This window comes from Chrysemys picta, chromosome 7, assembly GCF_011386835.1.
Source record: "Chrysemys picta bellii isolate R12L10 chromosome 7, ASM1138683v2, whole genome shotgun sequence".
NCBI lineage: Eukaryota > Metazoa > Chordata > Testudines > Emydidae > Chrysemys > Chrysemys picta.
Window position 1 is genome coordinate 23297399 of NC_088797.1, and position 24773 is coordinate 23322171.

Genomic DNA, 24773 nt, shown 5'->3' on the forward strand with positions numbered 1-24773 from the left:
GGATGTGAACATTCAACAGGTTGTTTTTATTTCTCTAGACCAGCGGTTGGCAACCTTTCAGAAGTGGTGTGCTGAGTCTTCATTTATTCACTCTAATGTAAGGTTTCGCATGCCAGTAATACATTTTAACGTTTTTAGAAGGTCTCGTTCTAGAAGTCTATAATATGTAACTAAACTATTGTTGTATGTAAAGTAAACAAGGTTTTTAAAATGTTTAAGAAGCTTCATTTAAAATTAAATTAAAATGCAGAGCCCCCCAGACCAGTGGACAGGACCCGGGCAGTGTGAGTGCCACTGAAAATCAGCTTGCGTGCCACCTTCAGCACGTGTGTCATAGGTTGCCTACCCGTGCTCTAAACCCATTAGCTTTTAAAAAATATTGATAATCTAGCCTCACAAATTTTAAACTAATCATTCCACTGGTCATAATCAGCCTTGTAATATTTTAGCCCCTACACACCCAACTTCATTGCATGAAACAGGGCACAATTGCTTTCACAAAAAAGGTATTTTATTATTCTTAGCAGTATTCACCTTGAAGGAATATGAGGAAAGCATACACTTTTTACAGACAATATATAAACATGTTGTACATAATTAACAATAACTTAGTTCACTAATCCAAAAATAAGCAAAATAAAAAATTAAGAATAAAAACAGAAAATACTGCAGAATTTTTATGCTGATACAAGTACAAAATAATTTAAATCTTGACTGCCGTTGTCTACGCTGCAGTGACTGACAATATATTGCACTTTGTCAACTGTATCAGTTACCCACTCCTCTTCCTCCCACCCATCACCCCCCAAATCCTGCAGAAATTTGAGCTGGGCACATATAATGTACAACTGTACCATAGTAACAGGTAAAAAGACCAAATTTTGACTCTGTAAATTAAAAATTCTTACAGCATCTCCCAACCAATTTTCCCCCCCATTCGTTTATTTCCACTTTTTTACAAAGTGCACCTTACACAGACCAGAAAAAGGAGGAAAGCAGGATTTCCATGGCTGCTTGGTCCTTACTTCATTATCAAATATCTGAATTACTTATTTAGGGAAAAAAATGTACATCCATTTTTACGTGGGTTTGTTTTTAAGCAGAACTTTTGCAGTAAGATACAATTGGCTTGATCAAAAAAAAAAAAGAGAAAGAAAGAAAAAGAAAAAGCTTGTCACATAATTAAGCTTACGCAGTTTACATTATCAAACCCCTCTGCTCACTGGGGCATTTTCATCAGAAGTATAGCTAAATATGTACATCATATGTTATACTGGAGCTTGTGTTCATGAGAGTCATCAGGTCATAACAATCAATAGAATACACTTCACATTGGCAATAGCTTTGTTTTCAGTTGTTTACGTACAATATGGTTTAATAATGGGGACTCATTTTTTATTTATTTTTTTTAAATATAAAATGTGCTATGGGAAATAGTTGTCCCCCTTAGAATGTTACCTTCCCTCAACTCATCAGCTGTTGCTGCCTCTGGGATTTGAAGGATATGTGAAGCTGAAACTGATTGTCTCTCTTTCTTTCTCTTGTCCAGTGATCTTAATCCACTTTCTGTCCTTCCTCACTCCCAAATGTGAAATGTGCCGTAGCCTGGATGCCCACAGACAGCACACGCTCTGGCTTTGCATGGATGTGGTAGCCAAACTACGGTGAGTTTATCAAAGCAGCTAGTCTGTGTCTTAAGCAACAGCTGCCAACAAGGCAGAACAAAATGCTTAAACCTCCAAAGTGTTTGAATTGGATTTTTTATGCCTTGCACTGTTTTTTGCTGTTACTGATAGACTACTAGAAGTTAGATGGGACAGATGAATAAGACCTCCTTTAGCTACTCCCACCTGGCACAAGATTGTTCCCTACAGTGTATTTTTTTAGTGATTTGTCCTATTTTGCTGTTTGTGGAATAACATTTTTTTAAATAAAATCTTTCATGTTAAGGAAAAGAATGCAGGCATTACATCAAAATAATCCACATCTTGGGCCCATTACAATCCCATATTCCAGATACATTTTTGCTTTGTTTTCCCCTCTCTCTCATCCCTTCCCTAACAGATATTTTTGTATGTAACATTGATGAAGAGAATCAAGGGGTGGCTGGTTAGCACAATTTTTTTTTCCTGTTATGAAGCTGTGTTTCTTCTAGCAGGGTTGACTCCCCACCCCCCAAAAAAGGCACAAAATCATGCAAGTCAGAAGGTTTGAGGCTCTTTGTAGAAAACAAGAGCAAAATAAATAATGACTTTCTGTGTCCGATTTCCTTTTAAAAATTAAGTTTTTATAAAGTTGTCCTTGTTTCCCACCCCTTCTCCCCCAGACAAAGTCCACCATAGAAATCCAGTATGGGTGGCTACCAGCCAGCCTGCTCCGCCTTTGGAGGCTGCTATCTCTTTACAATATTCACAGTAATAACAGAGAGAGAAAGGAGAGCCAGTTCCAGCATCCAACTTCCGCTGCTTCTGCCACCGTTGCTTTCTGCTGGGCCAGCAGGTATCAAACAAGTGAGTTCTTCGTTTTCCTTATACCTGAGGGGCAAAGTGCATAACAGGCACCATTAAGCATTTCTGCAGCAGACTCATCATTACAGGGTTTTAGTCCAACCCTAAGAGTTCAACCACATTGGCGCAAGGTCCCCTTTTTCCTTCCCTATGGTCTCCTCTTGGCAGAACCTTTCCTTACTCGGTGTCATCTTAGACAGAGCCCCGGTGTTCTTAATCTCTGTGTGGGTCTCTTGGTACTCAGATTCTATCCCATGGCTGTAACCATGCTAGATGGATGTGGATGTCCAAATGAGATGCTGGAAGATGGGTGAATTGGAGTAGGAGTTGGTAGGATGTGTCCAGAGTGGCTAAAAGGTGGCAAATGCCCCATTGGTGCCATGTGACTGGCGAGGGCAGCGGCACTGAATGGAGAGGATTTCTCCTGCATGCACTTGGACAGTTCCTCAAAACACTCAGAGCCTTTCTTGCTTTTCTTTGATTTGTTAGACATTTTCCTATTCCTGGTCTGAATTCCTTCCTTCTTCATGGTCAGTGGCCTGTTCACCTGCAAGAAATGAGAAAATCAGGCTCATGCAGACAAAATGACCTTATTGTGCAAAAAGGAAAATATTTGGACAGCCCCTGTGTGTTTTCCTGGACCGAGAACTTTTTCTGGCCAAACAAAATGGTGTTTCTCTCCGCAGACCTTGTTTATATTGATTTGTTTAATGAAGCCACACACAAAAACCCCAGACATGAAAAACAGTTCGACTGAATTTGGCAGCTGATGGCCATCCTTCCCTTATGCTTACCCTTCGCCCCCCATTCATTTCCTAATAGAAGAGATCAAACAAGGCAGCACACACTGACCGAGTTCACTTCTAAAACGGGAGTGGTCTCTTCCTAGGAAAGCTTCAACCTCAGTTACTTACATTTTAAATAATGTTCAAATGTGTCGAATGATTCCTACTCAAAATTGATTCTTTTTTTTTAAACAACCTTTAAACAAACAAACAAACAAACAACTTTACAATTCTGCACAAAGGTACCACCCCCTGGGATTAACCTTTGCGCAGAATCCATTTCAAATGGCCTCTGTGGCTGGAGAGAGAAAGCACATACAACATACTTAGTTAAAACTAGTGTTGTAACTCTATTTTGCCTGATTTGCCCAAGCTTTAGAAGCCAAGCTAATACATTGTAATGTCAGTGAACTTAGCATCACTATGCCAACAAAGAATGGCTCTGAGTCCCCAGGGGAACCTGGGAGGGAGAAAAAAAACCCTGAAACCAATAAAAGGCCAGTGCACGCCATGCAGTTAAAGCATCAATCCCAGCTAAGCAAGCAGAGACACACAAGACAAGCAAATACTCACATTGTGCAATTTATAGTAAAGTCCACAGGCATTACAAACTGGGTCTCCGTTTGCATTACGTCGCCATAAGGTGGTGGTGGTTGTCTGGCAGTTGGCACAACAGGTCCCTGCTCTCCTAGCCGCTGACTAACCAAAAGAGAGGGGAAATTATTTAGTATACTTGGAATAAGCCCATTTTAAAGGTCAATTTAAGTCTAATATGTAGGATTTGTAACTAATCCCAAATCTGTTTACAAAACAGAAAGGTCAGAGAAATGTTGCTTTGATTTTTTTCCCCAGGTTTTGCTTGTTTGTATTTAAATGGTCCCCCACCGTAACAGCCTCCCAAATATTGGAACATTTGGCTACTGCACGAAAACGAGACAGTGCAGCTGAGTAGTCTATTTTCCTAGTCCAAGACAAAAGTAATGCAAAACCTAAACAGCACTTAATGGGGGGGGCGGGGGAAAGGGGGAAATACATTTGTTTTTTAAAAGCTTTCCCTTGTAATGCTCCACATAAATTCCAGATCAATACACTTGGATTTTTAAAATATTCTTATTATCAATTTGTTAAGCACCAATAGTGTTTGTAGTGCAATACAAGAAAGGAGGACTTTTAGAATCTGATTCTTAAACAGATAGTGTCCCTTTAAAGGTGACCAGCAAGGAAAACCAGCTGCATTACTTAGATGGGTGCAGTATTTATCATAGCCATCAGTAAAATTTCAGTTTCCATTTACAAGTGAAAGAGAAAACAGAACCAGCTCCAACTTTTGTTAAATATTTAGCAAACCTAATCTCATGCCTTGCAGCAATGATTCTGCTGCCCCTGCTACTGCCTCTATCCCTATTCATTTTCTAGGCTGATAAGCCCCAAAAATATCCTCTCTTAAAATTTGATGCTTTTAATCATACTGCGCTGTTGAACCTTGGGGGGGGGGGGCAGAGGGAACCTTTCAGCCTCCTCAGATGAGAACAACAAGATAGGAAAAATGTAAATGCATGCAGAAGTCCAATTGATTTCAGTAGAGGCACTTGAGTGAGAGACCCTACAATAACACATCCTGGGACAAGGGTGGCATTTCAGAAAATGTTAGGAATAGACAAAATGCACCCCGTATTTTGGGGAGACATCCTTATTAGGAAGGTTCAAAGATGCTCTAGGAAATGTTTAAAATACATTCCATTTTGTACAACCCAGCAAATTCTGAGAACAAAATATGTATGTTAATAAGTATTTATAAAACACATAAACTGTGCTAATTTCCTGGGGGCCCTGCTCCCTAAAGATTTTTACAGTTGGCTACAAAAATCCTAGGGACAAGTTACTGCCCATCCCTTCCTGCACCCCAGCGAGGCTCCTCTCAAGGCAACGAGCTTCTGGGAGAATCTACAAGATAACATCCTACAACACTGGGTTTTCTCTGCGATCAGGGCTTTACACAACTCATAATGTATTTTCCTCTGCTGGAGAGTTGGCTAAATATCAAACCATGGATTGGTCCTGCTCTGAAGATTATGGCCCTGATCTTGCTCTCACTTATAGGACATGCTGGTGTAAATCAGAAGTAACTCCATTGAAGGCAGAGGAGTATTCTGTAAAGTGAGACTAGAATCAGGCCTGGGAGATTTATTTATTTCGGTCCCCCTGCTAGCCTGCAAGAACAAAGCCAAAAGCCAGAGCTGAGGCAGTTTGTACCCCCTAGTGCATGCACATGTAAGCAAACCAAAACACAACTAACTTTAGGCCTTCATGCCTTGACAATGTCATTTTGACATGCAATAAAAATAAACTAATATTAATAAATCCGTAAATGAAGACAATCTTCTTCCAATCCCAACAAATGAGTGAACCACGGGGGGAAGTATATATATAAACATTTAACAAAAAGACAACAGAAAAAAATCTAGCCCCCCAAAACTCCGTTCGGTGAGCTAAGTAGGGCAATTTCCCAGCACACTAGAAGGTGGAGAGCTATGTTTGCATATTTGAAATGGCGTATTGATACTAAACTATGCTGCTTAACTCTCTGGCCTGTCCCATTCAGTCTGGCAAGCACTTCAGATAATGTTACACTGTTGTCTTAACATTTTTCTGTATGTGTCAGTCACTTTAGAAGGAAAGCAAGTCATTAAGAAGCTTGCATAGTTGAAATTCTGGCTGACTACAGAAATCCTCTTTATCCCATCCCAGCATTATATCATTAAAACCAACTCTCTTTCCCTCCTCCCAGGCCAGTAAAATGTCCCCAAAATGGCCAAGAGATTTAGGGGACTATAAATCACATGGCTCCAAAAAAAAATATATATATATATATATAATATATATATATATATTTATTATTCTTAGCAGTTTTACACATTTTGTGGAGTAGAGTGTATTAGAAATTTCAAAACAGCAAGCATGACTGGCATGCCTTGCCTATAGAAACTCTCTAAAGCTTTTAGAGTCAGGAAACAGATTCACAAAGTTTCCTTATCTTTAACGTACAGATATCCGGATAGGAAACTACTACCAGGAGCTTAGAAAGGACATTTTTTTTTAATCACTCAAATGAAAATACAAAGTATAGGTGACTCCATGGAAAAATAATAGGTTTTAAAAAAAACACATTAGGGGATTGTCTGAGGAGGGAACCAATATTAATATTGTCATGGAATAGAAGAGTGAAAATTACTTCATGGCCTTTATACAAATAATTATTAAGTAGAGAGCAGTAGGTTTGACTCATTTGATTTTTTTGTTTTGTTTTTTGGGTTGGAATTTTTTTTTTTTTTTTTTTTTTTAAGTACATGTAGGACTGCAGTCACGCTTGTAACCCTTTCAATACTGGTACACTTCTGAACTGCCCCAGGAGGCCAAATAAATGAGAAATCAAATGAAAGCTGTCATCTAAGGATCAAAGTGTGTGTTCATAAGGAGAAAGACAGCTACACATTGTGCCCCATATCTTCCAACAGGAACAGAGTGTAGGAATAGAATCGAGATTGCTAGCCTACTTACATTCTATACCTTGGCATGTAACTGCTATGGGTGGAGTGCCTGCAATCTGTCCTTAGGCTATGCCGTGACCTCTGAGTGACATGAGTCTCATGTACAATACAACATCTAGCATCCATGCGGGGTCTGAAGCACAGGAGATGAGACACACCATGGGTGGGTCTGCGGGTGGTCCCTTTGCAAAATTTATCCCCAAACCCAGCAGAGACAGACACCTACCAGTCTTCGTTTAGGTTTAATGAGTGGTCGATTTTGACCGTTCATTTTGTGGTAGAGCCCGCAGGCGTTACACAGGTAATGCCCAGTGCCGTCTCTTCTCCAGAGAGGGGTGGCAGTAGCTCCACAGTTCACACACTCTCTGCCTTCTAAATGGAAACACGAAGAAACCGGATTTCTTTCTTTAAAAACAAATTCACAAAAGCTTTTTGCATTGTCCTTTAGGCATTTTCCAGAAGTCAAAACAGTGCATTATTCAAACATAATTAGACAGCATTGATTATTTACAGTACATGTGGCAAGGCTCTCCTTAGTGTCTCTAATACAAACTAGCACTCTATGTTGTGATCAAAAAACAGTTGCTCTATCTGCAAGGTGAAAAAGAGGGACACCCTTGTTGTGTCAAATGGAACTAGTATCATTTCAGTAACAACAAGAGCTCCCTTACCATGTCATGTGCACCGTTCTCCTGCCATATCTATTGCACCTCTATGGCTAGATCACATATATCCTGCCACACACACACACACACACAAAGCAAAAATTTTGAAGGCAAAGGGTTATCTGGAACCGAATCTGGGCCAAAAGACACTTCGCTGCAAGTGCTGCAATATCCTAAAATAAAGCAGGGCAGCTTGGAAGTGGAGACAGCATCTAAATGGTTCAATGATTATTTTTATTTTCATTTAGCAAAACTGGTTGAAATGCAGCACTTGAAAAAGTTGTATTTAAGCAGGCACTCTGGAACTTCTAAAAACAGCTTTTTTTCTGTACTTTACTTTTTAACCAGACTGTTTTGATTTGGTGGGGTGGTATATCTTACTCTTACTCTTTCCTCATTTGTTTTAGTATGTTAATTTTTGGTGAGGGCAACACTAAAAAAAACCCAACACCCAATTAAAGATATTAGCTCACCCACCTTGTCTCTCCAACTAGAAAACTGCATGTAACCCCTTAGATATCTGCTGCCCTTTTTTTCGGAGGGGGGGAAAGGGTTTTTGGTTTGTTTGTTTGTCCTCTGAAACCTATTTGCTGAAAGTTCACTGCCTCTGATGGTTTGAGGGCTGTTCTGCTTAATATAGGAAATTCTCTTAATATAGTTTATGCAAATTGTACAGTATTTAACTGCAGAGGAAATTATTTTTGCTAGTAACTGGAGCAGGCCTTGTCGAGTTCAGCAGGGCTTGTGTCTCCTTCCATCTAGGGAGTGGGTGGCTTTTAAACAACACAGTCGGCAGTGAAAAATGAGGGGAGCTCTGCGTTCCTAGCTTTTGTCCCTCCTAGGGCAGGAAGCTGCAGGAGTCGTCGTGTCGTGAGTCTTAGTTTTCCTACAAAAACAGTGAGTGGTCACGAACTTTCCCCAGTTCCATGCGCGGGGGCTCCCATAAAAACAAAACAAAAAAAAAATCCCTCAAGATCACTCACTTCCCCCGTCTAATAAAACCCTCGACAACTAAGGGACCAAAAAAAGGCCATTAAGGATCCATTTCTCTGCAGTGACTCTTGGAGTTGTTTCTAAAAAAAAAAAAACGGGGGGGGGGGAGCGGCAACTGTATTTTAATTTTCTTTTCACGGGTTAAAACAAAAAAAACAGCAGCCGCATTTCAAACACTGGGGGGAAAGATCGCTTAAAAGAGCGATTTGAAATAGAGCTGATATTGTAAAATGTCTGATCTTTTTGTTGCAAAATTCCTAAAAGATCATGTTTCTTAATTCATGGCCGCTTTCAAAATAGAAAATAGAGGTGTGTGTACACACATATAGTTTTGTTTAAAGGTAGCCAACGCTATCCCAAATATATACTTTTATTTTCTTCCACCGTTGGGAATGCAAACGGGGAAGATGATTTAGGTGAATGGAACAATATAGTTTTCTTAATTTGTCTAGATATTCAGCTGGGGACACTTCAAAGTGAGATCAAGACCTGAGCCATCACTGAATAAGCTGCTTTCAGAATACACTTTTAGGGAAAACTGGAGTGAAGAGGTGAATGCTCTGCGATTCGTTTTTAGCAAACAAGGATGGATCTGAGACAGAGAACAATCATGTCCGATCCCATTTTCTAGTTTTTATTGAGTTGGTTTAAGTTAGCGTTTAAGTCCTCAGGACTGGTGTGTAAACTATTGAACTTTTGCTCCTTGTGTGATCGGAAAGAAATCAAGCCCCTCTTCAGTTTTAAGCAATTGCCTAGTAAGTTTCAATTGTGAATGTGCGCTCAATGCTAAAAGCCCACGACTGGCCTTTTCTCTTATTAATGAAGGTGCAATTTATTGCAGGGAAACAAAAATTAAATTCCCGGCATGGAGTACATGGGAGTTTCACTGAAGTAAAGAGTGCAGGATCTAGCCCACAATTTCCAGTGATTAGAACCAGCCAATGTCTTTCTTTTTCTGTGCGAGAGATTTTGCCGTATAAACCCGTATTTGCATAATTTAGATCTGCCAATTTTTTTTCTTTTAGGGATTACTGTGTCCCTTAGGCCCTGCCATGAGACTGCTGCAGAGCAGAGAGCCAGTGACTAGACCTTTAAGGGAGACTGCTTGCCCTACCGGCAGTTAATAACAGAAAAGCTAGGTCAATTTCTCAGAGCTGCCCCAACAACAGCGTGTTTAAAAAAGCCAGGTGAATGAGATTAAGATGTATCTCGATGACAACAAAGTAAATCCACCCTCACCTCCTCTTCGGAGTGCATGTAAAAAGCTGTGCTGGTGGGGTTTCCCCCCCCCCCCAACTAGAATCATGTAACACACATTCCAACCTTCCTCAAAAACACACATACACAAACCTGACCTACAACCCCCCACACGCACATCACCCCCCTTCCCCCCCCCCAGGCAAACACTGTACAGGCGCTGCAGAGATCAAGGCGTTGTAGGGCTTACCTGAGCAGGATCTAGCTTTGCTCCTCTGCTTGGGGGTGAAGCTGGAGGCTGGGCCGCCTAGGAAACTGCCCGGGTGGAAGAGGCTGCTGCTGTACTCGTGAGCAGCCGGCACATAGGAGGGGTAGGTGGGGATGGGGTGGTGGGTGGAGGGCTGGGCCCCCATGGAGGTTAAGCTGGTCCGCAGCGGGCTGGCACTCTCCATCTTCATCCCGTCCGACAAAGACACTTGGTACTTGATGGTCTCCTTCTCCTCCTGCCGGGCCCCGGCCGAGGAGGAGGGCGAGGCTGCGCTGGTGGAGTTGGGGTCCGGGGACACCTCCTTGGGAGGGGTGGGTGGGAAGCCGAAAAGGTGGGAGCCGGAGTGCGAGGCCGGGGTGAGCGAGGAGACCGAGGCCGTGCTGGAGGTGCTGCTGCCCGGGTACACGGAGATGGCCCCGGGGGCTCCAGCGGCGGAAGGGTGCAGGGGCCCTTTGGTGAAGGGATTCACCGTCCAAGGGTTGTGGTGATGGGCTGCCGAGAGCGCCGCTTTGCCGCTGTCCAGCCAGGGGATCCCGGGGCTGTGGATCAGGTGAGGCCGGCACATTTGACTCCCAGTCAGACGGGCTGTGGGGAGAGGGGAGTTTTCACTATCACACTAACCAGCCCGGCGAGGAAGACGGGCCCAGCAGAGCGCTGGGGGACGCCGGCAGAATCGCGGCCCGGCGCAGAGAGGGACGGGGAAGTGTCCAGCTGCGTCTCGCCGTTCAGTGGGACGCGCCCAGAGCCAGAGCCATATTGCTGGGGAGATCCAGCGGCCGCGCAAGGGCACCCGCCATCCCAAAGCCAGCGGGTGCCGAGCGAGCAGCGCCGGGGCTGGGGTGAATGTTTCACCGCAGACCTGCACTGGCGAGCCAGGGGGACAACGCGGGCTCCCCTGCCCGCCTCGCCTCTCCCTATCCAGGCGCCAGGAACACCCTGCGAGTCCCGAAAGTCTCCCAACCCACTTGCTTCTTTGATTGAGCTGCAAAGAAAGCAGCAGCGACAGCATAATACTAAAGGGGGCTGTCTGGGGGTAGCAGCCCCTCTCCCCCAAAAGGAAAGCCCCGACTGGCTCTGCAGGCTTGGGGAGCACTTTCTCAGCTGCCACTAATACCCCGGTCCCCCCAAAATAAAATCTACCCGTGATCTGAATTAGTTTGTATTTCATATCCGGGAAGTGGCCGTGGCTCGGGACTAGGAAGTTTCTTCGGTCTGTATGCGCGCACTCACCCACCCACCCACCCACTCAGTCTATTTCCCCTTCCTCCCCCTCATCCCCCCATCGGTTATTTCTAGGGTTAAAGTCCACCCGGGCTTCCCTTTCGATCCCCTTTTCTCGGGTCTCCCTGTCCAGTGATACTGAAGCAGCCCCCAGACAACCCTGGTCTCTAGTCACTGCCCGCCCGGCACAAGCGGGAGAAAGAAAACGGGGGGGGGGGGGGGTGAGGGGGCAGACCGGTGCAGATTTACCGTGAGCTTGGCTGTAGGACACCCTGGCCCTGGCGTGGGCCGAGTTGGCATAGTAGGGGTTGCCCTGGGAGTCCAAGTGATTGAAGAAGACATCGACTTCATCCGGAGGTAGGAGCTGCGCCGGTTCCATGTAGTTATGAGCCAGTCCTGGATGGTGCGTCTCCGGGTGCTGCCCGTTCAGCACGGCGTGGTGAGCCATCCAGCGAGGCTGGTCGGTGGCGACTTCCATGCCGGTGCTGAATGCCCAGCCCACCCCCCAACCAGCCCGGATTGGTGATGGGGAGGTTCTAAAACCACGGCAGGTGGCTCGTGTGTGTCTCAGGACAGGGGGGGAAGTCAGCGTGTCCCTCTCCTAGCAGGAAAGTTGTGGCGAGAGGCTCCCTGCGACACGCCCGGGACACCACCTGTAAGAGGAAAGGAGTGGTTAGTACTTTACATGGCTATTCAAGGGAGGCGCGTCACCCTCCGCATTTTCCACCTGGTTTGAGCTAATTCCGCAATTCCCAACATGCAGATGAATGGGGGTGGGGGAAGTCCCTCCTTGTGCCCCCCCGCAAAAGTCTCACTTTGTGCTCCGTCGCCCCCACAAGTTCTTACCCTGGCTTCCCCTCTCTCCCCCCCCCACAAAATAAACAGCGTCTGTTTTCAAGAGCTTTAAAAAAAAAGGTTTCCTCTTTTCTACAAACGTCAATAAGAGTTTTTCCAGCTGCCTTTAGAGGGGAAAAAAAGTAAAAAACAGCAGGTCTAATGTCACCTACTTATACCAGCTCGAACTGACACAAAAGCAAAAGAGGAAAAGGAAAAGTGAAAGGAATGTTCAGAGAGAGAAAAGGCAGCAGCTCAGAATCAATTTCCCTGAAGAATAAACCCAGCTCTTCTTTCCCCCCTAACATACTTACACAAAGTCCCTCCAAGTGGAGTGAATCTAATTCCAAATGTTTGCAGAGTTTCTTTCTGGGGTTGTAAGTTTAGGGGGTGGGAGGGGGGGGGTGATGGATGGTTGTTTGGAGGCTGTGACTGCAGAAGAGAGTGAGTGAGAGAGAGAAGGAAGAGGAGGATTGGATGGAGGTTCTTACTCAGATGGCAAGCTCCACTTATTCTGGCCTTTTTTGTAACATCCCCAAAGCATCCTATGTCAGCCCTGGCGCCAGCTGGACTCAGTTCAGTAGACATGAACTAGGGGCGACGCGCAGGGCTAAGAACCTCCGCCCAGCCAATCAGCGTCCTAGCGCCCAGCCTCGCGCTGCCATTGGCCCCAGAAATCCACATTCCCCTAATTTACTTCAAACATCTTAAAAGAGCTGAACCCGCCAAAGACAGAAAAGACCCCCCCGCCCACCTCCCACTATCCCCGCTTCCACTCTCCCCTGCCCGCAGCACCAGCCAGGTCCGCCTGTCTTGCAGAGCGGGTGTTTGTTTGCGGCTAATGTTAAATACCCCCCAGTGCTCCAGAATAAGGTTCTGAACAAATTATTCCAATTCCAACCAGTTTGGGGGATCGAAATACATGCACCAAAGGCGTGAAGGGGGGAAACCTAAGTGGGTCAGGGTCTCTCCCACCATAGATGCCCGGGCAGCAGCCTGTTAGAAGGCGCACACAAACCCGGTTTTACTGAATGGCTAATTGCCTCACAAATCTGGCTGTTAAATAAATAAATAAGGCAAAAATATGTTTATCGGTTTATTTGATTGGCGTGTGACCCTCAGTCGGGAGTACGCTGTAAAGACAGAATTGGATCGGCCAGGCTCTCCTTAGACAAAATCTCCCATTAGGTGAACGGGGTTTCTGTGTGAGTAAGGACGGCGGAACCTGCTCCTAAATAGAAAAGGGATTTGACGGGTAAGGATTTGATAAGAACATGCTTGTTTTCTTTCCTTAACATTTAAGCGTGATGCGTTTGCCCCAGTGAACTCTGGCTGTTTGCTCAGAACGAATGCAGGTTATTTTAGCCAGTTGCATTAACACGGGAATCATTTCTCATTTAACCAGGACTCTAGTTTTGCCGAAGCGGTACTTTAAATGTTAGAAAACCCCGGATTCGGGTCGTTAGCAGATGTCAGATTTGTCTGGGATTGTTACCGTCATGTTAGTTCGAAATAAGTGAATCAGCAAAATAAACTAAGATTAAAATGAAAATATACTCGCACAAGTCTGTTTGGAACCCACCTGGGGCGGGCGTGTAAACTAGAGGGCTTAGGACCCCAAAAATCCGTTTGAGTAATTTTTTTGTATAGCTAGTCGTTGGTTGTCTATTTTTGGACCCGATCCTGCCAGTCTCCCAGCCGCCCTGCAGACTACCTGCCTTGTCTCTCGCGCAGAGCCCCCATGGACTTCCCTGGGACACTTCCCTGAAATCTCTGAGTAATGCAGGCTCTGGGCTCGCTGACTTGCCTGTGAGTTTGGGCTGCGCGCCGAAAGCATGGTCAGGCCCAAAGCGACATTATAGCGTTACAAGAATAGGAAACCCCCAAATAATAAGAAAAAAACACCCCCTTGTTTAAGTAAGTGTATGTTTGTACTAGACAATGAACAGCCTGAAGCGCAGTGGGCCAGTCCTGGCCCTCGGAGCCCGACTGTGCTATTTCATCAGGAACCTTTTCAAAACTAATTTTTATAAACTCGCTCTTTGTTTTGGGTTGGTTTTTGACGTATTTCTATCCGTTTGAAGCAGCCGAGGCTTTCAACCCGCCTGTTATAGGGCGGATGAGAAGTGCAATCTGAATCAACAGGCTTTTTATGCAGCGAGCTAATTAATTTATCACAGTTTGAAGGTCCCACTTTTAACAGTCTGTGTTCTGCGAAAAGCGACTGGGGGGGGGGGAGAAGGGAGAGGAGGCAAAGAACACAGGGTGACAGGAAAATACAATTAAGACTTAACATGGTGTGGGCCAGGTCTCTACCTACCCCTAAAAATGTTGATATTAAAAAAGAACTAATTGACTGGTTTGGGTTGGTTTTTTAAGAGCTCTTTTCATTTTATTGTAAATCCGCTTATCTCCTAGATGCAGAAAAATAATTGTTTACATGAATAGATTTCAAGGGTGAAATCAAAGCAAGAAAACCGGCCTCTCTCTCCCATCCACCTCAGAAATGAAGACAATGCTGGGGGAAAAGGTGGGTTAGGGGGACCCTGTGGAGATGTTTTTAATATTGGCCCCAAGTCTTGTCACATTCCTTACTTTATGTGTAAATTCCATACTTATTATTCCTTCTACCAATTCATTCCCGGGTCACAATGGAAGAGGTGGGTGGTTTGTAGGGGAGGGGTGTGTGTGATCTGATTGTATCGTTCTGGGTGGTGTACATCTCCCTGTAGGGTGAGATGGGGTACTTTGTGGGACAGGGGAGAGTTATGATCCGGTTATATCATGGACTGGGGAGTCCGTCCCCCCCACTGTACCAGGCCAGAGGGATGTGCTGGAGAAGGAGGGAGATGTTGTGAGCAGGGTGTAATATGCTTGACAGGGAAGGAGAGTAGATCCTCCCCACTGTAAGGCACGATTGATGTATGTGTGCTGAGCTGGGGGGTTGTGATCAGGTTGTATTGCCCTGGGGGGTATACCCCCCCCCGGATTGTATGTTTGGGGGGAGTTAGGGCAGGATTTGAGGGGTCTGATCAGGTTATATAATCCCACTACACCCACCCACAATGTAGGGTGGTCAGACTATATAATCACACACACAATGTAAGGCAGGAGTGTGTTTTAGGGGGTACTCAGGTTATATAATCACGCACAGAATAGGGCAGTGGTGGTGTGTGATGGCGAACAGGTTATATAACCCCCCTCCCAACACATCACACAGGAGGGTAGGGTAGGGTAGGGCAGGGCTGGGCTGGTTGGCGTGACCAGGCTATATAACCCCCCCCCCCCCCCCAACAGAGTGCAGGGCAGGGCCGGGTGTGCAGGGGAAGGTCTCCCTGCAGAGGGGAGGGGGCCGGGTCGGAGGATTGACAGTCAGTAATTGGGTAATAGGAGGCTGCTTCTCCCCAGCCAGGCGGCCCCAGTCACTGAGACGCCGGGGCTCTGACGTCACCCGCCGCTGCCAAATTCGCCAGGAAATGAACTTTTTAATAATAATAATAATAATAATACAAGGCAAACCCCTCTCTCCCCGACTTGGGGCGGGTTCTCCCTGGGAACTAGGGGTCCCGGACACCCCCAATTCCTGCCCTGCCCCCCTGCTCCTGCCTCCATCCCTGCCACCTTCCCAGCCAGACAAAACAAGTCCCGATTTCCAAGGCAAGCGGGGGACAGATACACAACAGCTTCCCCGCCCCCCGCCCTCTCTTTTTTGGCATCTTCCTCCCCGCTGGCTGCAGGCTGGGCCGGGCTGCGGGGCAGGGGGTTGCGGGGACAGGGTGGTGGTGCGGTGAGAGGATTTTCCCTCCTCCCCCCCGCGGGCTTCCTCGCCCCTCTTGGAAAACTAAGGCGAGCCGGACTCCTGCGCTGCCAGGATCCGCCCGGCCCCAGCTTGTGCAGGCGGAGACAGGGAGGTGGGCGCCGCGCGGCCGTGGGGATCCGTGGGCCGCGTGGGGGCGGCAGCGGGCTGGAGGGGAGATCAGCACGCTCCAGTCCCGGGCTCTGCTCGGGGTCTTTAGGGCCGGGAGCACGCGGGTCGGGGGAGCCGGGCTGAGGATGTGCCGCCGCCGGCCCCTGCGGGAGAGGGGAGCCCTGCACTCCCCAGCCCCCCGGCGGGGTGGGAGGCCGGCGCGGGCGGGCAGCCGCAGAAAGGAGCCGCGATGCAGTTGCAGCCGGCGGGGCTGGCCCGGCCGCGGTGGGGGGTGGGGGGTTGGAGACAGGCGGTCTGGCTGCGCCGGCCGGGACAGGGCTTGCTCGGAGCTAGCCGGGGCAACACAGCGCAACCCCCTGCCCCGCGGCCTCAGCCCTCTGCCGGGGGGTGGGGGGAGGAGGGGAGGGGTTGCTGATGCCTTTGCCCCGGCTCTGAGCCAGGGCCGGCCGGGAGCTCGCCCCAAGCCCGCATCCTGTGCGACAACCCGGGCACAGAATCCTGAACCTAGCCCCGTCTTCCCACCACCACCTCCCCATGGCCTCGGATTCTCCCCCCTTCCCGGCTTCCCCTTGCCTACCCGCGGTTCCCAGGCTTGGGACCCCCCCCCCCCCCCGAACCCCTCTCGCCCAGCCCCCTCCCCCACGCACACACTTCCCGTTTGTTTTCAGCCAGTGAAAGCGATTAAAACAGGAGAGAAGGGATCGTACAAGTAAGTCTGTCAGCGCCTCCCACACACAATCTCTCCGGTGAAATCGGGGCGCGGGGAGACGTAGCCTGGCATAGCTACAGACTGATCTAGAAGCTGCCACCGCAGACCCCTATGCCGGAATTAGTACATTATAGAACCAAAGATAAACTCGGCCGTATTGGATGATTTATTCGGATTCTGGTGTAAGGGCGCTTTAGCAGATATGATCTTCCAATATCAGGCTGTAGACACCGCAGGCTCTGTACCAGGCCTGGGGTGCGCAGGAGGGAGAGAGGTGACAACCTTTTCTAAAAACAATCATTAAAATGATCTATATTTTTTCACACACCCAAATCGATCTTTTCAATGAAAATAAGGAGATTTCAGATCAGGAATTTTTACTCCCAAGTATCAAGTTACAAACAACAGAAGGGAACAACAAATCTCACCGTGTTTGATTACTAGAAATAAATGCTCTCCTGCCCCTGTTTGCAAAATTAACCGGGAGGGGGGCTGCTGGGAGAATGTTTTAATAGATCCGAACAAACGTTTCACGCTGAAAAATCACAGATCCCGCAGAACGTGATTGCTGCGAAGCGTTGGGGGAGAACCCAAATTCGTTGCAGTGGCTGGGCTGTTAATGCGATCGTATTAATACCGGTGTTAATGCGCTCCGAATACATTCTTATTAATTAATACCAACCTTTTTAATTATTTCCCCGCTGCAATGAGCAAGGCGGCGTTGGGGGGCTGTTTGTTTTAGGCAGGTGATAAAATCGCAGTTAACGAGCTGATAATTCGTTCATGTTTGTTTTAAAAGACAAATTGTAAAGATTAATCAGCCGGCTTGATTTATGGAGCGACAGACCCCAAAACTGCCCAGGAAACTCTCCCTGAAGCCCCCGTGTCAGATTACCCTGCAGCCGGTTCTTGCCACTTCCCTGCAGCCAGGGGAGCTCGCTGCTTCCTCTGCAGACCTTGCCTACAACATCCACATGATGGCAAGGAGCGGGAGGGGAAAAAAACCCCAACCCGTCCGCGAGGCATTGGGGAGATACTGGGGGTGGGGGAAATAAACGGTGCCGTTTCCTCCTCAAAAATGAAAATACAAAATCCAAACGAATTCCCTGTCCGTCCTCGCCGCCGCCTCTCTCTGGGACTGGAGTGTGTCTCTAAAAGAAATTCTCACTGGCTTCCTTTGCCACCAATGTTTTCGGGGTATTCCTGACACTATTACTGTCCTTGCCCAGGCTTCTGGGCAACTTCTTCCTATCCTCTTATTTTCCTGAAAAGTCAATGTCTCCCATCGGGCGGTTATTATTATTAATGAGTGTCTCTGTGTATTCTTAATTATCATTAGGTCTTCCCAGCAGCTTTAGGGCCACTGCTCCTATGCACTGCTTTCCCCTGCCTTGGGATGACCACTAAATCGCTTTTTCCAGCTCTTCTCTTTAAACTCCTAACAATAAACAGCAAATAAAATCATTCTCCGTTTCAAAAAAAAAAATACCCCTTCCACGTGGAATACAGGAGTTCATAGGCGGTTTAATTCTTTCCAGTGAAATCGCAAGACACAGTCCTGTATGTATTACACATCCACATCCACTGATACTTACTAGAGCGCAGGGTGTGTGTGGAAATTGTGCTTAATAGCTTATTATGAATTCTTCTCTTTGAGAACTCCAGGTTCAGTGATCCCCGCGCCTCTGATTTACAAACTCCTTGTTCAGCGCGTGGCAGTTCAGCGCTTCGGTCTTGTTTGTTAGGGTAGGTTTGTTATTAAATGCCCCACTGCAGCAACACCGGGGGGGGGGGGGCAAAGGAGTAAAGCGGTGTGCTTGGGACGTTTATTTAATTAATGCGCTCATCGGAACATAAACTAACCCGCACAAGGACCTTCGGCGCAGAAGCTTAACTAATTTTCTGGAGCTGAGATTCAGCCTGTTTCACACGGCTGGTTAAACAACTATTGTGTCAATTTTATTAAAGTCCTCTCTGGAGAGAATCTGCCTGAACGGGCGGTGAGCTGCAGGATTGCAGTCAGCCGGCTCCAGTCCCTGAAGTCACTCCTGGACCCTGCATTCCCCCATCTCCCTTCCATAGCTTCTTCCAACAGATTGCTAGATTTACTGGCTGTTCTATGCAAACACAAGGTACGCCAAATGCATTACAAATCGCCCTCCTTCTTTGCACATGCCATAGTCTGCAGGGCATGGCAATTGAGAAAAGAAAAGAAAGAATTGTATCCAAACATCAAATCCCACCTTTTATTTTCAAGTGTCTCTCTGTATATATGTGCAGGCAAGCCGATAAATCAGCTATCTGTGTTTTCTGAGATATAGATAGATTCGATAGATAGTCATGCAGATCTATATGGATTTATCTAGTGAGAGGGAAAACTGGTAAAACAGAAAAGCGTATTATGGGTTATAAAATTTTCTCCGCAGACTGGCTGTCTATCTCTCAGGACTGTCTTTTTTATCTCTTTTTATGCAACAGTTTTACTAACCTTAATTTTTTGTTGTAATTTTTAAAGGGAGATCTTCCAGATCTGGAAACACAGCTGGTTATTTTAATTTGATTGACAAGTGATGTCATCTCGTTAAGGGGGGGGGAGGGAACATGTTTTAGCAACAGTTAGTGGGGCCATTTGATGTAGCAAGACACCTGTGTCTATGATCAATGCGCATATAGATTCGAAGGCAGAAAACGTATGTGCCCAGACCTACAGGCAGACTGTTTATTTACATGCCCTCAATGTTTGCCCCGGTTTTATTTGACGAAATCTCAATTTAAGAGATTTTATGCCGGACTCTAGAAGCAACAAGAAGTGGGCAAAGGTTCAATAGGGAAATAACCAAAGCCCCATGGTCTGCTGTAACAGAATCTGGACACTGAACGTTTGGGGAAGAAAGCGTTGGTTGAGCTAATTAGTTGATAATCCCTGGCTTGTCCATGCGGATGGGGAGCGGTTCGGTACCAGGGAACATTCTGCCAGCCGGCTGTGACAGTTTTCTTTTTGGCAGTTTTGGACTTTTCCTATCATTTATCTTGTTAATTAGGGGAGGAGGGAGCTGGCCGCCTCCTACCTCCTTTTACGCCTTTGATCTAGATATTACAACGGATAATAATTATTGCAATCTATAAGCTCTTCACGGGAAAGGTTTCCCACCAGACCACGCCGCCGCAAAGTCAATACAAGAAATATCTCTCCCCAACTCCACCCCAGCCATCAGAGCTGCAATCTCTGTGCCCCGATCCTGCTTCACAGGGGCGAAGTGCTAGGTACGGTGGCATACAATAATCTGTCATATCACATCGAATATGTTTTAGCATAAATTCCTATCCTCGCTTTGTCGCTCTATCATTCAGATGCATTGTTCGAATGGCAACCGCATCTACTTTCCTCTTTGTTTAAACTTCACTCATCCTGACTGCAAACCCCAGGGGCAGCATAAGTTTTTCCTCTCTTTGTAACCCTATTCTTCTCGTCTTTTCCTATGTGCAACTAATTGGTGCAGCCATCAAAAACGGAGGAAAGAGCGAGCGAGCGCGAGAGAGGCGCGCTTAATTAACCCCTACAGGGTCTGAGATAAGAGGGGCTGCACACGGCACGAGCCATGTTGGAGGGCACGCAGGCTTCGGGGTCGCCTTTGCGTCTCCGTGCAGACCTTGGCGGAGCTGTGGGAGCGCGATGCAAGGTACTCACTGCTGAGAGGGCTGCTGGTGGTCTCCCGCGACGCCCGTCCCCTGCAGCAGCAGCAGGAGCGAGATCCTCAGTGCCAGCAGCATGGGGTGCAGGGTGGGATGTGTGTGTGTGGGGGGGGGGGCAGGCAGAGGAAGCCGGCTGCGCTGGGGGGCAGGGGGGGCGGCAGGCCTGTGGATGTAACGCACAGCCACCTCGCTGCTCGCCCGGGCTGCTGCAACCCCCAGTCTTCCAGCAATCTGGCTAAGTCAGGTACAGAAATAGAAACACGTATGACTGGCGTCAGAAAGGCACACACACACTCACACACACGCTTCCGGGTTAGCCCTCGAGCCAGCCACCCCGCAGCCTGCTGCGGCTGCAGCAGGTACAGAGCCCGCCAGAGCCTTTCTCCCCGCGGCCCGGGAAAGTGGGGGACCCTGCCCGCGCGCACACGCAGCCCGAGCGGTCCAGGTCCTGTATGATCGGCTCTGCACCCCGGGGAGGGGGAACCGAGAGTCTGCCAGGCAGAGCAAGCCACTGCCACGTTTGTTGCTGCCATGATTATGTCCTCTGCTGTTAGCTAAAATACTAATCATTGTTCAGAGACTAGCCGCTACAGGGAGTCTTTGGTTAGAAATACGAGCAGTCACTTTCCAGCCCTTCTGTCCAGACTTTTCCCAATGTTCCTCTTTCTTTATGTTTCTTTCTTGCTTGCTTTCCTGATTTCTTGCTTGCTTGCTTTCTTAAAATACAACCTGCATGACTAGTACATTTTCAATGCTGGCTAATAAGGTTATAAAATGACACAGTTACCTCTTAACCGCAACCCCCCATTTAAGCTGCATAAAAACAGAACGATTTAGGGAGTAAATCACCGACCACGTACTCCTTTTAACTGCTGTAAAAGCCTTGTCTAGATCTGCCCCCTACTTCCCCAGCCAGGTGATTCAGATCGGATATTTTGCCCATTGCTCCATGAGAGTTTTCACTCCCCACTGGGTGACCCCTCATGGCTCTTGTTTTCCCTCCTGACTTTTTTGATTGTTTGGATCCTGTCCTCTGACAACTTGTAAATACGTTTTGTTCCCCTGCAATTTGTTTGCAATTTGTTCATCACGGTAAAGTTCCCTAGCCCTGGATCCCTTGTCTGGCTTCCCTGGTCGCCTCACTGGCTTCCTAATTCGCCTCACCCCGGGCATAACAATCTGCCGGGCATCCCTTACTTGAGCCACATTGGTAAATATATCGTCCAGCCCAGAGTCGGTTACCCCAGACCTGGTAGTGCCGGGCAGCCCCAAACCCAAGCACCACCACACGGCTTTGGAAACTGGCAAACCTTTTGCCCAAACGCAGCAACTGCAGCGATAACGAGGATAGTACTACTAATAATGAATACGTGCAATTAATAAATGCTCCCCCTATTGTAATCGACACGGTTGGATTCGGAGTATGCCGCAAAAAAGGCGCTTTGGTAGGCTGTCTAGGGGACTTTCATACCAAACATTTCGTTGCAGGGTTCGATTTTCTGGACGCACATTTCGATGTCAATTCGCGTGTGAGATATTTCGGGCCCGATCCTGCAGTTCTTGCTCAGGCAACACCACTTCCATGGAGAAATCGCCTGAGTTAAGGCTGCAAGATCGGGCCCTGGAAGAGAAAGATCCGATGTCAGTTTCAGACACAGATATTTAGTTTTTGGTACAAAGCTGTCTGCGACAACTGATTTTATATCTATATAGACACACACAATAACTAATCATTGCCATGATACTATGTATTTGGGCAGCTGCTTTACTTGCCAGTTTCTTTGAACATGGCCAAATTTGAGTTTTAAAAAAATTAATAAAGATGTTACCCTTGTTTCAGCTTCTCGCTCTGCAACCAAACAAGCCAACCTTGGCTCCAAATCCTGCACCCGAACTATTCTTATTGAAATCGCCTCAAAGCCATTCAGTCGCCAGTGTGGATTTTTCTCCCAGTCTCTGCACCCCACAGCAAAAGGAGAATAAAGGGGGTGGGGTGGGGGTGGAAGAGCTGCCTTGAAAAAAAAACGCAGGGGAGGCGGTTGAAGCCTTTAGTTGGGTAATTTTAAAACATGCAAAGCTGTGTAAATCTGTTGCACGGGACTGGGACTGCAAAGGCTCCCTGGCTAGGCAGGTGCAAACGGAGCAGAACCCAGGGCCGGCGGAGATGCGGGGCTTTCCAGGGGAGAACAAACCCTCGCATCTTTTTAGTAACAAATCTGACAACAATGAGGGGGGGGGATAGGACGGGGCCAGGCGCGGAGGGGTGTCAATGTAACATTGCACCCCCCATTGGTGAAAAGAAATGAACGTTCCGAAGTGGAGCTGTTTTAAAAAAAAAATTATAAGCCATAAAGACACATACTTAATCCTGGGAGATTCACTGCTATTAATTCACGGTGGTTTGGTTTGGTTTAGTTTGTTTATTGGCCCATCGCAATAATCCGTGTTCTTCCCTCTTCGCGAAAGGAATAGTTTGGCAGGATGATGTGGCGTTTAAAACGCGATCATTCTTTAGCTGTAATAGGGCCAGTCTATTAGAAGAGAAAGTATCTGGGAATTCTAAAGTGACTGCGAGTTTAAGAATGAAAAAACACTGTTCATTAGAAATCAGTTTCAGACCTAGATCCATCTAATATATAAATATACCAGCAAAGCAGTTTGAATCTTTGATCGCTTCTTTCATACCTGAGTTGCAAGATAATTTGGGGACACAAGGTTTACATTATAAACTGAAAATTACCATCTCTTTCCCAATTTCCAACCCTCTTGGTTTATTTTAATCTCTGAGCATGCTAGTCGCTAGGGGTGAAATGTTTTTCAAAACAGATAAAAAACACCCATTTCCAGTGTGAAAGAGAACAAGAGTATTTCATAGGAGCTTACTCTTTCGCGCTGTATGTCTCTAGATTTTCTTTGAAGCATCGCTTCATTTGGTCAGTAAATTTGGTCCTTACATTATTAAATTTTGCTAAGGATGGCGTTACCTGTTTGCATCTAGTTCAAATAAGAAACCAGCCGTGTTATAAAGCAACCATGCAACGCGAACGTTTTTTCCCCCACCGGATATGTAGTAGATCTGCACATTTTTAGAAATAACGAATTCTGTGATTTGTTCTGGAAGAGGAAAAACTACCCCAAGAAATGCCCTAAATCATCAGCAAAGACAAGACTGGTTTATTTAAAACACCGAGCAATAGTTCTTTATTTGACACGCCAAGCTGTTCTCTGTCACTGGGCATTAGCCACTCTTTAGATAGAAGGGTCCCTTATGGAGTGGCTAGGGAACAGCACCCAAAATATTCTGCATTTCCATCCAAGCAGCCAGTGACAATAACATAGGGGCGGTTTAGGGGAGAATCTGTAATAAACAATACTCCATCTCTCCTTGCTAAGAGCACCAGGCTGTAAGGACAATCTCTCCCCTTCCGAGTGCATTGTCTCCATGGGAGCACCGATGTTTACACTTTCTCCAGTTCAATACAGCCCCGGTGAGGAAGAGTTGTAGTAGCCTCCCCACAGCCACAGCCAAAGCTCTCTGTTTAAATTGGGATTTCCCCCCTCGGCCGAAATGAAAGGCTTTTAATCTACAGCCCGAGGAAGCAGAGCCCCATATTTCATCCCAGCCCCGTTCCCCAGGGCACTTTGTCACGAGTTGATTATTTTTAATACCCTTACCTTTCCCCTACAGCGACTTTTCTTCCCTTGCTTCTTGAGCTCCTTCCACTGGGTTCTTTGCTGGCGGGCTGGTGGTCTTTTTCTCTCTTCCTGGGGTCATTTACAGCGGCCAGGCACATCTGGATTCGCCTCTGCCTAGCTCGCCTTCATGTCTTTGAATAAAGAGGAACGAAAGTGTCTAAATGGCCGGTGAATGCATAAGCAGGCCAGCAGAGGGGTTGCCAGGGGTAGGCTGTTTAAAACTGGCAGCAATTTTCGAGCTGGTCTCCCCCCCTCCTTCCCTCCCCTTCTCCCTCTCACTCTCCTGCATTCACGGATGGCACAGCGAGCCAGTGTGTATTTATGTACATAATAAGGCAGCTCGTCCCCTCAACTACATTTGCATCATTACAATATCTGTACAAGCACATCACATTGTCTGCTGCTTGCACCTTTTGTTGCGTTCGCTGTCACAGTCTACGCGACTTGACTTTCATATTTTTAAATGAATTGATATTATACCAACAACACACACACACACACAAAGACACTACAGTCTCCTAAGAAATATGGGATTCAGATTTAAGGTCTATTTAGCTGCAGTCTCTCTTTATTTCCTATTGCTTTCAAGAAAGGAGAACAGTTTGTATTCTTTTCCCTCCCTGGTGAGGGGAGTAAATCTTGCATTTAACATGCTGGCCTTTTATAAGCGTTCTTATTTTTCTATCCCTAATTTTAATCTGCCGGACTATGCACCTGCACGTAATATCA

The 24773-nt window shown here is 46.7% G+C and overlaps 1 protein-coding gene across 6 annotated transcripts; it reads right to left on the reverse strand.

The window, feature by feature from the left end:
* Positions 1-493: 493 nt before the first annotated feature.
* GATA2 (GATA binding protein 2) lies at positions 494-24332 on the reverse strand. Of its 6 annotated transcripts, none has more exons than XM_005288384.4 (6): positions 24024-24332; positions 11434-11837; positions 9946-10548; positions 7067-7245; positions 3866-3991; positions 494-3054 (listed from the first exon to the last, which is right to left on the reverse strand). In XM_005288384.4, the coding sequence occupies exons 2-6, from the start codon at positions 11660-11662 to the stop codon at positions 2755-2757; spliced, it is 1437 nt and encodes a 478-aa protein (XP_005288441.1). In that variant the 5' UTR covers positions 11663-11837; positions 24024-24332; the 3' UTR covers positions 494-2754. The 6 variants fall into 6 exon arrangements, with proteins under 6 accessions (XP_005288441.1, XP_005288442.1, XP_065406992.1 ...); XM_005288385.4 differs by lacking the exon at positions 24024-24332 and adding an exon at positions 20344-21287; XM_065550920.1 differs by lacking the exon at positions 24024-24332 and adding an exon at positions 20344-21285 and having other exon boundaries at positions 7067-7212.
* Positions 24333-24773: the final 441 nt, after the last annotated feature.